The sequence below is a fragment of the Salvia splendens genome, chromosome 6 (genome assembly GCF_004379255.2).
Source record: "Salvia splendens isolate huo1 chromosome 6, SspV2, whole genome shotgun sequence".
Classification (NCBI taxonomy): Eukaryota; Viridiplantae; Streptophyta; class Magnoliopsida; order Lamiales; family Lamiaceae; genus Salvia; species Salvia splendens.
The window spans coordinates 18,309,589-18,325,969 of NC_056037.1; the positions used below are offsets into that span (position 1 = coordinate 18,309,589).

Below are 16,381 nucleotides of genomic sequence, written 5' to 3' on the forward strand. Positions count from 1 at the left end.
GTATGAAAATTTGGTTCGATACAGGTTTTAATGTATAATTGATAAAGTAAAGAAAAAGATAAATAGTAGTAGTGTAAGTAGTGTTAGTGGAGAGTGAACTTCATATCTTTAGTAGTGTAGTGTAATGATATAAGTTGTAGTAAATAAAATTATGTGCAGGGATAATTTGTTGTTTATCTATTTCAAAATTAGAAAGTTCATACTTTTTTCAAGGAAGAAGTAATAAAAAAATAGTTCATACTTTTCAAGAATGGAGGGAGTATTATTTATCTAAGTTTTTCCAAATAATATTCCATCTAGAGATAAAAAAAAGTTTGATAGTAGTATCACGTTCGTGGTTAGCATTAATTAAGAAAATTTCTGTATGGCCATATGAGGAAGAATACTTCTTGGTGCGGAGGTAATCACTCAGGAAGTATTCCCTCATTCCCATTTAAGATGTTCATATTCTTCAATGGCATGAAATTTTGGATGGAGTAGTTGTGTGATTAAATAAAATGAAAAATGTGATTGAATATTTTAATAAAGAGAGATGAGAGAGAGTTTTTTCGAAAGATAGAAGTGAACATTTTAAGTGAGACAAACTAAAATGAAAAGGTAAACACACAACAAAAAAATCGCTATTTAGTGACGGAAATTTCAGTCACTAATCAACAAAATTTCTTCACATAACATGTTTAGTGATGGATTGAGTATTGGTAGATCCGTCACTAATTAGCTTGTCACTAAAAAATGTTAGTGACGGATTTGTCCGTCAATAATGTTACTAAGCAACCCAATGACAGAAAACACAAGTAGTAAATTAGTATTAGTGACGGAATAATATGTCACTAATTAGTGACTGACCTATTTCTGTCAATAATCTTTCACTAGCCATTGAGCTTTTGGCCTCTGTCACTAATTCCATCACTAATATGCGATTTTTTTAGTGACATCTTGAGTGAGACGGATGAAGTAAATTAAACGATAATAATGTAGGATGTCGAAAATAGTAAGGAGCATTAATTTGTGGGCTTAGATTCATCTGAAAATTAATATGGAAAGGTTGAAGGGAAAGTGTGTTTTTGTCTTCAAGATAAGATGCTCCTGCAGCGGCGAGAAGCCAGGGGCGGATCTAGCTTATGGGACATGGGGCAAATACCCCTCCTCATTTATTCATTTCCTCGTATATTTACACATGGATTTCTGATTATATACTTCAACCACACTAACAGTTTCTTCTCAAATACATAAATTTATCCTATGTATTAATATTTGCCCCTCTTTCAATAAAAACCTGGCTACGCCAATGCCAGAAGCCACTTGATTTGTATATCAAATATACAAAGTAATTGTCTCCTAAAATTAGACCATACAAATGCAAGTAGTTGCAATAATGAATATGCGATCCCATCCCATTCCCATATAGATAGTTCCAGGATTTTTGAATGAAGATGATGTACAACTGCTGAAGTAATTTGAATATATGCCTTCCTTCCATGCTGAAATCGGGTATTGGTTATTTCTTCATGTTCTATCTTTCTTATTTTGCAATTTAGATAATGAAACATTCTAGCAGATGGTCACAATGCTGCTGCTTCTTATAGTTGCACTTTTTTTTTCTCTAATAAACTTGCTTCACTCACCATAGTTATTCATTATGTGCATGAGTGCATTTGGTACTTAATGCAATTTTAAGGCTATCTAAGATTGACAATCTTCTTTGTAGGTTATTTGTAAGTCAGTTTGAGTTCCGAATCGTTCGTGCTGCATCGGAAGATCATTTAGTCCATGTAAAACCTCTCTGGCTTAACATATGGATGTCATTCATCTTTTTCCATAAATGTTAGATGTATCTGTTTTTTTTTAATTCATAATCATATCTGTTTTCTTCTTGATAAGATTTTAATGAAGTTTGTCTCTTCATGCAGGAGCTTGGGAAGAGGTGGACTGCAGGAGCAACTAGCTTCCTATATTGGACTCCCGGCCATGATGAAAAAAAGAGTAGGTATATTTTTTTTGTAAGATATCATCTCATGTTGTGATGTAGTACTTATTTTCTCTAGTGATGATAAAAGAAAACGAAAGAAATTCTCTTTTTTCTATGATATAAAACGTTTCCTTCCTTTTGCTTAAGATTTGAAAATCATGTTAATAAAAACCACGTTTAAACAACACTTAATTTGCTCGGGGTCTTGCATGTTATGCAAATGATTCTCACTGTTTTGTAGGGGATAAGCTTTTTAAAAAGGAATTTTAATGCCAGAAAAGGAAGGTAGGAAGGTAAGACTGATCTTGTAAAGATGACAGGAAAGATGACAGTATATATTTAAAGAAAACAATTTAATCTATCAATCAAAATTGAATGTTGGAAAGTTTCGAAGATGATCTAAATTGACAGAGTATTATGTTTTTTTTCTGATAAAGATACATCGGTAGAGGTTTGCTTTCAGCATTTTGGTATGTGAGAAGGTACCAGGTTTGCAGCCGGCAGGAAATCCGAGCTTTTATTGTAGTCGTCAAATCTTGGTCTTTGAGGATTCTGGTAACTCTACTTCTAATCTTTTTCGGGTGTCATTCAAACCCATATAATATACCTAACTTGTGATGTTTCCTACTCATACATGAGTGCCTAACTGCTATTTATTCTTATACATGCCTGATATGTTGATTTTATAGAGAATTTAAATGTTTTTTTGTAATTGATGTTGATTTTATAGAGAATTTAAATGTTTTTTTTTGTAATTGACATGTTATGATTAAGAGTAAATTTCCAAGAGGTTGTCTGCCATGGCTCTCTAAGATGTGCATCTCCCTCGTTTTTAATGATTTCATACACATCACCAAATGATAAACAACATATATTAGCTTCATAAATATCCAAAAATTGCCCTAGTACTACGCTACTTTGTACTGAGGACGAAATGCTTCCATGAACAGAGTTTCACCACTTGCTATTTGTGTATGCATGCAAGATTTTCTCTCTATTGATTGTCACTACTTTCACCACTTTTTTATGGGTTATTAGCGTAGGCTTCATTCCTCTTGAGGGTTGGTCTGCAAACTTGTTGTTGCTTACTAACTTCTGGAGAACTAGGTTTCCCGTGCTTCAGATAAAGTGACAAGAGTGTTCTTTGGTGCCCGATTTCTTGAGCTAAGGAGAGAGAGCTATTCCGGTTTTGAAAAATTAATTGAAAAAGCCATAGGGCCGATCGACTGAATTAGAGCTTTATGAGTTGCAATCTTGTTGATATTGGTGCATAAAAATGATTTAGGCAATAGGACAAAAAGCCTCATATCCATATTATCACATGCCTAACCCCACATAAACCCCTAGTGAGCCCGTTTGAGCCCCAAAAGCCTAATTTCTTTGTTGAAAATTTTGAAGTCACTATATTAGCCTACTTATTATATCCATTTGTTGGCCTATAATTTCTACCCTAGTCACTAAAATTAAAATGCTAGCACATTCTTGGGAGGGTATTTATGGTGCAAGAAAAAGATGGAACTCCTAGAACATTCATCAGGTGGTATTCATTTATATTGAGATACAAAGTGAAAAAAGCTGTGTCTTCAAAGAAAAATAAAATAAAAAGGCGGCCTTTAATGTGTTAAAAAAAGTGAAGGCTAGAAAAAAAAAGGCAGCCTTTCATGTGTAAGAAAAGCCAAGGCTAGAAAAAAAAGGGAGCCTTTCATGTGTAAAAAAAAAGCCAAGGCTAGTAAAAAATAAAAATAAAAAGGCAGCCTTTCATGTGTAAAAAAAAGCCAAGGCTAGTAAAAAAATAAAATAAAAAGGCAGTCTTTCATGTGTAAAAAAAAAGCCAAGGCTAGAAAAAAAAATTGAGCAAAAAACAGAAATATGCTCAAAAGAATAAGATAGACTTTGTTTAGATGGTAGAAAAATCTCAAGTTTGGGGTGTTGAGCTGTCAGAATTTTGCACGCATTGAGTGAGATGTGAAGGATGTTGTGAAGGATGCTATGATGGATGTGCTAGTATTTAAAATGTGATAAGCTACTTAACCAAATATGATCACACCTTTACCATAAGCCCCATTACATCCAAATGAATAAGTCCTTTTGATATATGCATCATATTGACTTGTGAGCGATGAATTTTGCTTGAGTTTGGGAGAAAGATCTTATGTGCTTAAAATAAAGAATAGCCGGAAGAAATTCTCTTTATGAATTAGTGACGATGGTTTGAGACTCCCAAGACATAAATCGAACTTACATTGAAGCATTGGGATGCCTAGCTCTTAGGGAATTAGTTCGTGTACAATTCTTGTTCTAAAGTCTTACCCGAGAGTGAATTTGGGGTCAACCTAGTGTCTCTAAATGATTCGTGTGATTTGACGTGACTTGAAGTAGAGGATTATCTAATGTCTTGTGAATGTGCCTATTTGTTTAACTTGATTGAGGGCGAGCAAGACTTATGTCTGGTGGTATTTGATGTGTGTGGGTAATTGTTTAACTTGTTATTATACAATGGATGGAATGGAGGGTAGCGCACTACTGCTCCAGTTCAATTTTGACCACCTCACTATTTATTCCAGTGGGTTGAAGGGTATAAAGCTGCAACCAATATTTGCTTCAATATTCAACCATTTATTTTTATAAACCTAACTTTAGTTCGATAATTAGTGTGTCATTTCATACTAAAGCCATCAATGAAGAACTACTGCAAAATCTCTCTGATGCTCTACACTTGTTGGTACTTGATAAAATTGGGGTTGGACTTGCTTTGTCTAATTCTGAAGAACATGATATATTCACTATGCCTGGATGTGTTGTTTGTTATTCTCTTCTTTGTACATACATTTAGATATAATTTTTTGTTTAGTTGTAGGAAGTGGAATACATACAACATTTTATTATTTTTATCTCCTTGGAATTCTTCTACATGTTGCACTAAACCTGTAACCCTTTTCTTGGTTGTATGCAGGAAAAACTTTCCGTTTGAGTCAGATTACAGAGCAATCATGCTGCTTTGAGGCTACTGAGATAATTCAGCATATTCTAGTGTTACTCGTAGTCGATTTGATGGCCTCTCTAAGCATTTAGATTCATTCTTGCAAATGTTATCTCATGTGCAACTAAGGTGTTTTCCGTGATAGTTCCTAGTGCATAAATAGACTAGAAAGTACTTAGTCGATCAGAAGGTCGAGGGTGGTAAGGGGACTGAGTTATTAACATAAAAGAAACGGGTGGAAAGGGTGGAAAATTGAAGGCACAAGTCTATTTATTGATTTTTGAGCTAGCTTTGCTTGATCTTCTGCCTCTTGGTTGTTGCACCTATATTTTTCTACTTATTTAATTCACTCTTTGCTACATTTTGCAGATTTAAAATTAATCTGTTAAATATATTATGTTTTTGTGAGTTATACAGTGCCTGACGTTTTTCTACTTTTTTCTAATCCACTGTTTGCTGTCTTACTGCTTTATAAATAACACATACATAGTATCCTATTTTTCTGTCTCATATGCCTGTACAAATATGTGCTATATTAGTGTTTCTCTGATATATAAACTCCCATTGATTGTCAAATCTTGGCATCTTAATATCTGTTTTTACAGGCTCATTCCCAAGTACTTACTAGACACATTTCCTTTTTTACTTTGGCATTAGGTTTGTTGTACTTGCATCTAAAAAAGAAATCATGGGTCTTGGAAGCTGGTTGAGCAGTCAATTGGGTCTACAACAAATGTTTATAGCATTTACCGTACAATAAGCATTGCAATATCTGCACTTTGAGAAGATTTTGCCTTTTATACATATGCAGTTTTCAGTTTCTCATTTTGCCCTACTGTTAACATGGACAATTGTTTTGTTTAGGTTCTTGCATTGCTGAAAAAATGTTTGGTATAGATTCAAGAGAGTTAAATGCTCCCTCCGAGGAAAGTTACCCGAAGGGCCAACTGGAACGTAATACAAAGCGCTTGGCAGATGTCGTCTCAGATGCTTCAAATTTTCAGTCATTCATTATGATGAACTTTGTATGCTTTCCATCTTTACAACTAATTTTAAAATCTTATAGAGTGCTATAGATTTCATGGTAAGGTTTCATGATTGAAGGTCGAAAAGACTTAAAGCATGATATCTGAGTTTCTTAGAAAATATCTTTGCTTATGTGAACACAGTAATGATGTGCCTGAAGAGATTTTGAGATCAAATTGCTTGTTTTAACAAATGGATGCTAATTTTATGAAATTTAATTTCAAATGAAAAGGTAAGAGTTTGAGCACCTGCAATAACTTAGACTTAATGATCACCTCCATGCTTATCTTATCTTGAATGTTTGTACAATGTAGTCTGGGGACAATCTTATTTGTATTTTGCATGTTATTTGCTGGTAAATTTCTTTACTTAAACCAAACCAACTAATTTTTTTTTGCTGGTATTTTGTGAAATGGAATAAAGAGGGCTTCCTAAACTGTAGTTGCTATATTCACAAGTCACTTAGCACATAGAATGAGTTTGTAAGTTTACCAGCATATTTTTGTCATTTTGATCGTCTAATTGAAAAACTACCACGAACTGTTCAAGTGACTTCATTTCCTCAATTGGTTTTTGTCATTGCAAAGAGATACAAATGATTAGTAAGAAGAGTTTAAGCTATTTGTCAATGTATGATGGTCAGTTATTTTTTTCATCTGACGTTTTTGTCTCAAGAGTAAATGGAAATTGGTATGCTATACTATACACATCAATTCTTTTGATTCATCAATTGTTATAATCTTTTCTCAAGGAAATCGTGCATTTTTTTTTCTGACCCTACAAATGTGTTCCTTCATAGGGAAGCTTTAGCAACAATCTTTCTACTCCCTCTGGAGAGTTTGTATCTGGCTGGTGCTCGTCTAACATTCTAGTTTGTGAAGAGGATGCACCATTAAAGTATGTATTATCTACATCATCTTAATAATTCTTATTTCACTAAATTAGTCAGTTACTACTATTGCGTGGGTCTTAAACACCCTATATCGCCAATGTATAAATTTGAATTCACCCCTTGCAGTGTACCTCGTTCATCTAATGCTCATCAGAGAATGTCTTTGTTGATTAAAGTGATTGCAAACCTTCATTGCTTTGTTCCTGATGTATACCAGAATAAAATGATTTAGTAATTTTCGGTTTCAATCAGGGTATGCTGCTTGATAGTAATGTTTAACAAGTAATAACATTTGTTTCAATCCCAGATGAGAAGGATCTGTTTCTCAACATGTTCATTCGGGTCATAGAGAAGGACTATTAGAAACTGTCAGATGGGAAAGTGTCCACAGTTAGCAATAACTTGTGTATGCCTGCTTCTAATTCTTCCCTTGGTTAATCAAGTAGTAGTACATATCTATATTCTAATACTCTATTGCATGTAGGTTCACTGTTATGTCATGCATAGTCTTTAGTTCCAGGATTTTTGAATGAAGATGATGTACAACTGCTGAGGTAATTTGAATATATGCCTTCCTTCCATGCTGTAATCGGACATTGATTATTTCTTCACGTCCTATATTTCTTATTTTGCAATTTAGATAATGAAACATTCTAGCAGATGGTCACAGTGCTGCTTCTTGTAGCTGCACTTTATTTTTTCTTTAATAAACTTGCTTAACTCACCATAGTTATTCATTATGTGCATGATTGCATTCTCTATTTTTTAAGTACTGCCTGCTTGTTTCGGAAAATCTAAGATTGACAATCTTCTTTGCTCGGGGTCATCTTATGTAACTTTTTATTTATGATTTGCAAATGATTCACACTGTTTTTGTAAGAGATCATCTTATGTAACTTTTCTGGTGCTGTAGTACTTACCTTTTCTAGTGATGATAAAAGAAAACAAAAGAAATTCTCTTTTTTCTATGATATAAAACTTTTCCTTCCTTTCACTTAAGATTTGAAAATCATGTTAAAAACCACGTTTAAATAACACTTAATTTGCTTGGGGTCTTATATGATATGCAAATGATTCAAACTGTTTTGTAGGGAATACGCTTCATAAAAAGGAATTTTAGTGCCAGAAAAGGAAGGTAGGAAGGTAAGACTGATCTTGTAAAGATGACAGGAAAGATGGTAGTATATATTTAAAGAAAACAATTTAATCGATCACTCAAAATTAAATGTTGGAATGTTTCGAAGATGATCTAAATTGACAGAGTATTATGTTTTTTTGTTCTGATAAAGATATAATGGTAGAGGTTTGTTTTCAGCATTTTGGTATGCGAGAAGGAACCAGTTTCCAGCAGGTGGGAAATCCGAGCTTTTATTGTAGTCGTCAAATCCTGGGTCTTGTGAATGTGCTTATTTGTCTAAGTTGCTTGAGGGCGAGCAAGACTTCTGTTTGGGGGGTATTTGATGTGTGTGGTTAATTTAACTTGTTATTATACAATGGATGGAATGGAGGGTAGCATACTACTACTCCAGTTCAATTTTGACCACCTCACTATTAATTCCACTGAGTTGAAGGGTATAAAGCTGCAACTAATATTTATATTTTTATAAACCTAACTTTAGTTCGATATTTAGTGTGTCATTTCATACTAAAGCCATCAATGAAGAACTACTGCAAAATCTTTCTGATGCTCTACACTTGTCGGTACCTGATAAAATTAGGGTTGGACTTCTTTGTCTAATTTTGAAGAACACGATATCTTCACGATACCAGGATGTGTGGTTAGTTATTCTCTTCTTTGTACATACATTTAGATATAATTTTTTGTTTAGTTGTAGGAAGTGGAATACATACAACAGTCTATTATTTTTGTATCCTTGGAATTCTTCTACCTGTTGCACTAAACCTGTAACCCTTTTCTTGGCTGTATGCAGGAAAGAATTTCTGTCTGATTTAGATTACTGAGCTGTCTGCCAATTCTGCAGCGTTTGAGGCTACTGATATAATTTAGCATATTCTCGTGTCACTCTTAGTCGATTTGAAGGCCTCTCTAAGCATTTAGATTCATTCTACTTGAAGGCCTCTCTAAGCATTTAGTTTCATTTTTTCAAAATGTTATCTCTTGTGCAACTAATGTGTTTTCTATGACAGTTCCTAGTGCATAAATAGAGTAGAATGTACTTGGTCGATCTGAAGGTCGGGGGTGGTAGGTGGAGTTTTTAACTTATAAGAAACGGGGGGAAGGTGTGGAAAACAAAAGGCAAAAGTCTATTTATTGGTTTTTGACCTTGCTTTGCGTGGTCTTCTGCTTCCTGGTTGTTGCGCCTATATTTTTATATTTATTTTATTCATTATTTGCTGCCTTTTGCAGCTAATTGTTGAACTGTTACATATATTAAATTTTTGTTTGTTATACTGTGACTGACGTTTTTCATCTTTTTCTAATCCACCTTTTGCTACCTTGCAGCATAATTAATTAATACATACTTAGCATCCTACTTTTCTTTGTCTATGCCGTGTACAAATATGTGCAATATTAGTGTTTCTTTGATATGTATACCCATCGATTGTCAAATCTTGGCTTCTTAATATATCTGTTAACTAGACACATTTCCTTTTGTACATTGGCATTCAGTTTGCTGTACTTGCATCTAAAAAGAAATCATGGGCCTTGGAAGCTGGTTGAGCACCCAATTAGTGTCACGTAAAGATACTTTCTATGAGGTTAGTGTTGCCACTACTGTGGGGTGACTGAATTTTAATATTCTTGCAATGCCGGAATGGAAACTGCAGCTTGTTGTTACTATGTAGTAAATACTTCAATTACAATGGATGGAATCTAGACTACTTCGATTTCTATATATTTAGTCAAGTTCCTCAACAATTTAATTTGACTTAATATCTCTTATATGCCAGTTAAGCAGTTTAATACGTAGTCAACTATATTTGAGTTTGTTATCTTTACTGTCCGTTTGATGATTATGATTGATACAACAAATTTTGGTTTACAAATTAGTAGCATTGTAAAATACTATTCAACCTTACTATGTTAGTTGAATGTTACCCTGTTATAATCAGTTTGTCTATAATGTTTATCCTTTGTGAATTCTTCTGCTTCAGGAACAGTCATTAAACATCAATGTGTGACTCACCGTACATAGGGTATTGCTTTACGTGCTATTTTAGATGCTTTGAGGAAGCCTGCAGATTCAGAAGTTTGTTCCTTCCTAGTTTATCAGTTAATGTTATTATTGTGAATTTCAGTTTTACCTTGGATTTATAACATTCTGATGTTTTCCTTTGAGAGTATGGCATTGGAGCAGAGTGTGGACCATCTCATTGAGTGGCCACAGTATAGAGAGGGCACTCAACAGTATTTCAGCGGCTTATACCGAACCTGATGGTGGCCATAGTGCCAATACTGCTCACCGACGCGGTCATATTCAATCTTCAGCTCCACATATAGAGGTATTAAACATGTTGTTTTATCTTCCTGTTAAGTAGTTGAACCAGCATATGAGAAACAGATGACTATTTCTTAGAAAACATGACAAAAGTGCTATCTCGATGTCATCATTCAAATCGTCTTCCCACATGCCTATATGTGGTTTCTGGTTTCACCTTGTCTATGTGGTTGTGGATAATACTTCTACTCCAAGTGATTTGCGTGAACTCATGATCACTACAATTTTGTCCTTTTGGTTTCAAATTGCACGCCCACAATTTTCTCTGATTGGACCCAACAACATTTTGTGTCGATTAGCAATTCCCTCTTCGATCCCACTGCAACAGAGACCACCAAGTTCTCTGAGTTCACTCCTAATTACATGAAGCCATCACAACACACCTACCCTTCCTAAGGCAAGTAATAGTGTCTTTGTATACTTTGATGTAGTTGACTTGATACTTTTTCTATTTTTACCTTGTTTTGACTGTATTTTGAGAGCTAATCTACTCAAAACCCACAATGCAGTCACTAAGTGGTGCTTTGCTATCAATACAATCTGCCTCATCGGATTTACCACGGTCGTCTAAATCAACCTCAGCAAGTAAATTATCAGGTTTAACTATTCTACTCTCTCTCGCTGTGTGCTTTATGGATTACATTAACATTGGGACTGGTTTTACAACTATGAGAAGAGAAACTCCCGTAGAGGTGATTGGATGTAGCTGTATTATAAATTTTAAGTCTCTGTTTACACGTTATCTTGATCCTTTTGGGTTTCCCATGCTTTTACTCAGGATTTTCTTCCTTGTTATGAGTTAGCAATTACAAGTTCTATTAATAGAACATTTAACTTTATCCCACTAGTTAACTAAAATCTCACACTTCTGAATTCTTTCTCAATTCCCGGTTACTTTCTCGTTTTCCTTTTCCCCTTTGTTTCTTTATTATTTGCTTTCGTCCCTGTGACATATTTATTAATTAAGGAGTAGTGGGGCAATGGAGGTGTTCTGATTTTGGTTCAGACCGTCAAGAACTTAAAAGTTATCGTCTCTGAAAATATTTCCTTATACATGGCTGCTATCTCCCACCTAAAATCTAAAGTTTTATCTATTATGAGTGCACTTTCCAATTAAGATAAGTTGATATATGTCTTTAAATCTTAGAGCTGCTGGTAAAGTTAGCACACCTTAAAATTTTTATGTGCTTGTAGTTGTGCTTGGTGTTGTTGTATGAACAGACCCTTAATTCTTTAAAGTATGAATTTTTCTACTGCAGCTTTTGCAACACTGTGAAGCTGAAAGTGTATCATACCTGGATGAGGTGGCCAGCAATACAACAACTCAGGATATGGCACACACTCTGTTGGACTCGAGGTATTGGTTTCTAAAATCAAAGCATCATGCAGTTTTTGTCATAATTGTAGAGAGATACATGTTCATTGCATTTATAATAGAAAAAGATTTCCCAGACCCTATAGATCTATTGTTACAATTACATTGAAAAAACAAGTTTTGTACTCTGAAAATAAACTGAATTATTTTCCAACTTTTTCTTGTGATTTTTAACTACTTATTAGTAATGCCTTGTACTTGTGCTTGGTGTGGTTGTATAAACAGACCCTTAATTCTATAAAGTAAGTGTGATTTTTTCTGCTGCAGTTTTTGCAACTCTGTGAAGCTGAAAGTGTATCATACCTGGATGAGTTGGCCAGCAATGGCAACTCAGGATATGGCAAAGTTTGTTGGACTCGAGGTATTGGTTTCTAAAATCAAAGCATCATGCAGTTTTTATCATAACTCTCAGAGAGATATGATAATGTTCATTGCATTTATAATAGAAAAAGATTTCCCAGACCCTTTTGATCTATTGTTACAATTACATTGAAAAACCAACGAGTTTTGTACAACCTTTTCTTGTGATTTTTAACTAATTAGTAATGCATAGCCGCAATTGGTCTATAACATTGTTTGTAGTATTTACTGTACATTAAGCATTGCAATATCTGCACTTTGAGAAAGATTTTGCGTGCTATACATATGAACAGTTGTCATTTTATTCATTTTGCCTTACTTGGTGCTATCATGGTCATTTGTTTTGTATAGGTTCCTGCATTGCGGAAAAAAGCTTGGTATAGATTCAAGACAGTTAAATGCTCCCTCCAATAACTCCCTCCAAGGCAAGTTACCAGATGGGGCAACTTGAGCTTAATACAAAGCTCTTGACAAATGCCGTCTTATATGCTTCAAATTATCTGCCATTCATCATAAAGTGTGTTTATAGGGTTTGTATTTTCTGTATGTATTTTGTGTAGTGCAAGCAGTGTGTAATGTTTTTTTGTATGTATGTGTAAAGTGTGTGTATTTGTGTAGTGCAAACAGTGTGTATATTTTATGTATTTTGTGTATAGTGTATGTACTGCATTGCGTTTTGTTGTGTGCGGACACTATGTGTATTTTGTGTATAGTGTGTGAATTTTACGTGTAATGTATAATATGTTTAGGAATACTTTTTGTAGTGTATGTATACTTTATGTAAAGTGTGTGCAGTGCATGTATATTGTGTGTATATTATACATTGAGTATATTTTGTGTTTTTTTTGTAGTGTGTTCAGATTGTTTATTGTGTACGAGTGTATATTTTGTGTATAGTTCAAGTATGCTGTACAATATATGTAGTGTGCATCTATGTTTGCAACGCATGTATTTTGTTTATGCGTGCGTGTGCAGCGCATGAATTTTGTGTATAGTGTGTGTAGTATGTCTATAATGTCTTGCGTGTGTATGGTCTGTATATAATGTGTGTTTTTTTGTGTAGTAAGCAGCATGTGCGTTGTATGTATATTGTGCGTGGTATATATACTTTGTGTGCAATTTGAACTTTGTGTTATGATATATAATATGCATATAGTACGTAATGTGTATCAAGTGTGTGTTATTTTTTGTTTAGTGCGTAGTATGTTCATTCTATGTGTATGTGTTTTATTTATATTGTCTTTGTGTCTTTTTAGTACCGTGGTTAATGTTTGTAGTATGTGCGACGTATGTAAAAATTGTGTATTGTATAGTGTATAAAAAGTGTATTTTGTCTATATATTGTGTGTAAAGCCTTATTTTCTTTTGTGTGTGTGTTTATTTTGTGAATTGCATACTAGTGTGTATTTTGTGTATAATGCGGGTGGTATGTGCAATCCATTTAGCGTATGTATAAATATAGTATTTAATGTGTAGTGTATTTTATTTATACTATGTTTAATGTTTATAGTATGTGGTACGTATGTATAAATATAGTATTTTATATGTACATTTGTGGTATAGTATATATTAATATGTGTGCCATATGTATACTAAGTGGTGTTTCTATAATGTTTGTATTTTCTGTATTTATTTTGTGTATAGTGTGTGTGTAGTGATTGTTTAATATGTATGCGTATAAAGTGTGCGTATTTGAGTGTTGTATATACTTTGTACTTTGTGCTATGATGTATTGTATATATATGTAGTGTGTTTTGTTGTTTGCGGACACTATATGTATTTTGTGTATAGTGTGTGAATTTTACGTGTAATGTATGTATAATATGTTTAGGAATAATTTTTGTAGTGTATGTATACTTTGTGTGAAGTGTGTGCAGGGCATGTATATTGTGTGTATAGTATACATTGAGTATATTTTGTTATTTTTTTTGTAGTGTGTTCAGATTGTTTATTGTGTACGAGTGTATATTTTGTGTATAGTTTGAGTATGATGTACAATATATGTAGTGTGCATCTATGTTTGCAACGCATGTATTTTGTTTATGCGTGCGTGTGCAGCGCATGAATTTTGTGTATAGTGTGTGTAGTATGTCTATAATGTCTTGCGTGTGTATGGTCTGTATATAATGTGTGTTTTTTTGTGTAGTAAGCAGCATGTGCGTTGTATGTATATTGTGCGTGGTATATATACTTTGTGTGCAATTTGAACTTTGTGTTATGATATATAGTATGCATATAGTACGTAATGTGTATCAAGTGTGTGTTATTTTTTGTTTAGTGCGTAGTATGTTCATTTTATGTGTATGTGTTTTATTTATATTGTCTTTGTGTCTTTTTAGTACCGTGGTTAATGTTTGTAGTATGTGCGACGTATGTAAAAATTGTGTATTGTATAGTGTATAAAAAGTGTATTTTGTCTATATATTGTGTGTAAAGTGTGTTATTTTCTTTTGTGTGTGTGTTTATTTTGTGAATTGCATACTAGTGTGTATTTTATGTATAATGCTTGTGGTATGTGCAATCCATTTAGCGTATGTATAAATATAGTATTTAATGTGTAGTGTATTTTATTTATACTATGTTTAATGTTTATAGTATGTGGTACGTATGTATAAATATAGTATTTTATATGTACATTTGTGGTATAGTATATATTAATATGTGTAGCATATGTATACTATGTTGTGTTTCTATAATGTTTGTATTTTCTGTATTTATTTTGTGTATAGTGTGTGTAGTGATTGTTTAATATGTATGTGTATAAAGTGTGCATATTTGAGTGTGGTATATACTTTGTACTTTGTGCTATGATGTATTGTATGTATATGTAGTGTGTTTTGTTGTTTGTGGACATTATATGTATTTTGTGTATAGTGTGTGAATTTTACGTGTATGGTGCGTAGTATGTTCATTTTATGTAGTAATAGTGTGTATGTGTTTTATTTATATTGTCTTTGTGTCTTTTTTGTACCGTGGTTAATGTTTGTAGTATGTGCGACGTATGTATAAATTGTGTACTGTATAGTGTATAAAAAGTGTATTTTGTCTATATATTGTGTGTAAAGAGTGTTATTTTCTTTTGTGTGTGTGTTTATTTTGTGAATTGCGTACTAGTGTGTATTTTGTGTATAATGCGTGTGGTATGTGCAATCCATTTAGCGTGTAGTGTATTTTATTTATATTGTGTTTATGTATTTTATCGTCCATTTAATGTGTAGTGTATTTTATTTATACTATGTTTAATGTTTATAGTATGTGGTACGTATGTATAAATATAGTATTTTATATGTACATTTGTGGTATAGTATATATTAATATGTGTAGCATATGTATACTAAGTGGTGTTTCTATAATGTTTGTATTTTCTGTATTTATTTTGTGTATAGTGTGTGTGCAGTGATTGTTTAATATGTATGTGTATAAAGTGTGCGTATTTTAGTGTTGTATATACTTTGTACTTTGTGCTATGATGTATTGTATGTATATGTAGTGTGTTTTGTTGTGTGCGGAAACTATGTGTATTTTGTGTATAGTGTGTGAATTTTACGTGTAATGTATAATATGTTTAGGAATACTTTTTGTAGTGTATGTATACTTTGTGTGAAGTGTGTGCAGGGCATGTATATTGTGTGTATAGTATACATTGACTATATTTTGTTATTTTTTTGTAGTGTGTTCATATTGTTTATTGTGTACGAGTGTATATTTTGTGTATAGTTTGAGTATGATGTACAATATATGTAGTGTGCATCTATGTTTGCAACGCATGTATTTTGTTTATGCGTGCGTGAGCAGCGCATGAATTTTGTGTATAGTGTGTGTAGTATGTCTATAATGTCTTGCGTGTGTATGGTCTGTATATAATGTGTGTTTTTTTTGTGTAGTAAGCAGCATGTGCGTTGTATGTATATTGTGCGTGGTATATATAGTATGCATATAGTCCGTAATGTGTATCAAGTGTGTGTTATTTTTTGTTTAGTGTGTAGTATGTTCATTTTGTGTATGTGTTTTATTTATATTGTCTTTGTGTCTTTTTAGTACCGTGGTTAATGTTTGTAGTATGTGCGACGTATGTATAAATTGTGTATTGTATAGTGTATAAAAAGTGTATTTTGTCTATATATTGTGTGTAAAGTGTGTTATTTTCTTTTGTGTGTGTGTTTATTTTGTGAATTGCGTACTAGTGTGTATTTTGTGTATAATGCGTGTGGTATGTGCAATCCATTTAGCGTAATCAAACTGATGTCGTTTATTGTGTAACCTGCTTACTTGTTGTGTCATGAGAGTGAACCTAATTTCCTCAAACATGTGAAATATA

General features: G+C 33.2%; 1 protein-coding gene across 18 annotated transcripts; it reads left to right on the forward strand.

Moving 5' to 3' along the window:
• The first annotated feature begins 1,410 nt into the window (after positions 1-1,410).
• Positions 1,411-12,764, forward strand: LOC121808440. 18 transcript variants are annotated; one of them, XR_006052207.1, is made up of 16 exons: positions 1,411-1,491; positions 1,709-1,772; positions 1,911-1,987; positions 2,211-2,262; positions 2,407-2,524; positions 4,923-5,974; positions 6,775-6,872; positions 7,175-7,273; positions 7,352-7,421; positions 7,959-8,010; positions 8,586-9,588; positions 9,985-10,332; positions 10,838-10,925; positions 11,588-11,685; positions 11,971-12,064; positions 12,415-12,764. XR_006052207.1 is itself a non-coding variant. In XM_042208936.1 (7 exons), the coding sequence occupies exons 1-6, from the start codon at positions 1,466-1,468 to the stop codon at positions 7,398-7,400; spliced, it is 471 nt and encodes a 156-aa protein (XP_042064870.1). In that variant the 5' UTR covers positions 1,411-1,465; the 3' UTR covers positions 7,401-7,421; positions 7,959-9,046. The 18 variants fall into 18 exon arrangements, 1 of the variants encoding a protein (XP_042064870.1); XR_006052206.1 differs by having other exon boundaries at positions 9,500-9,588; XR_006052208.1 differs by having other exon boundaries at positions 7,959-8,002.
• The last annotated feature ends 3,617 nt before the right edge of the window (positions 12,765-16,381 follow it).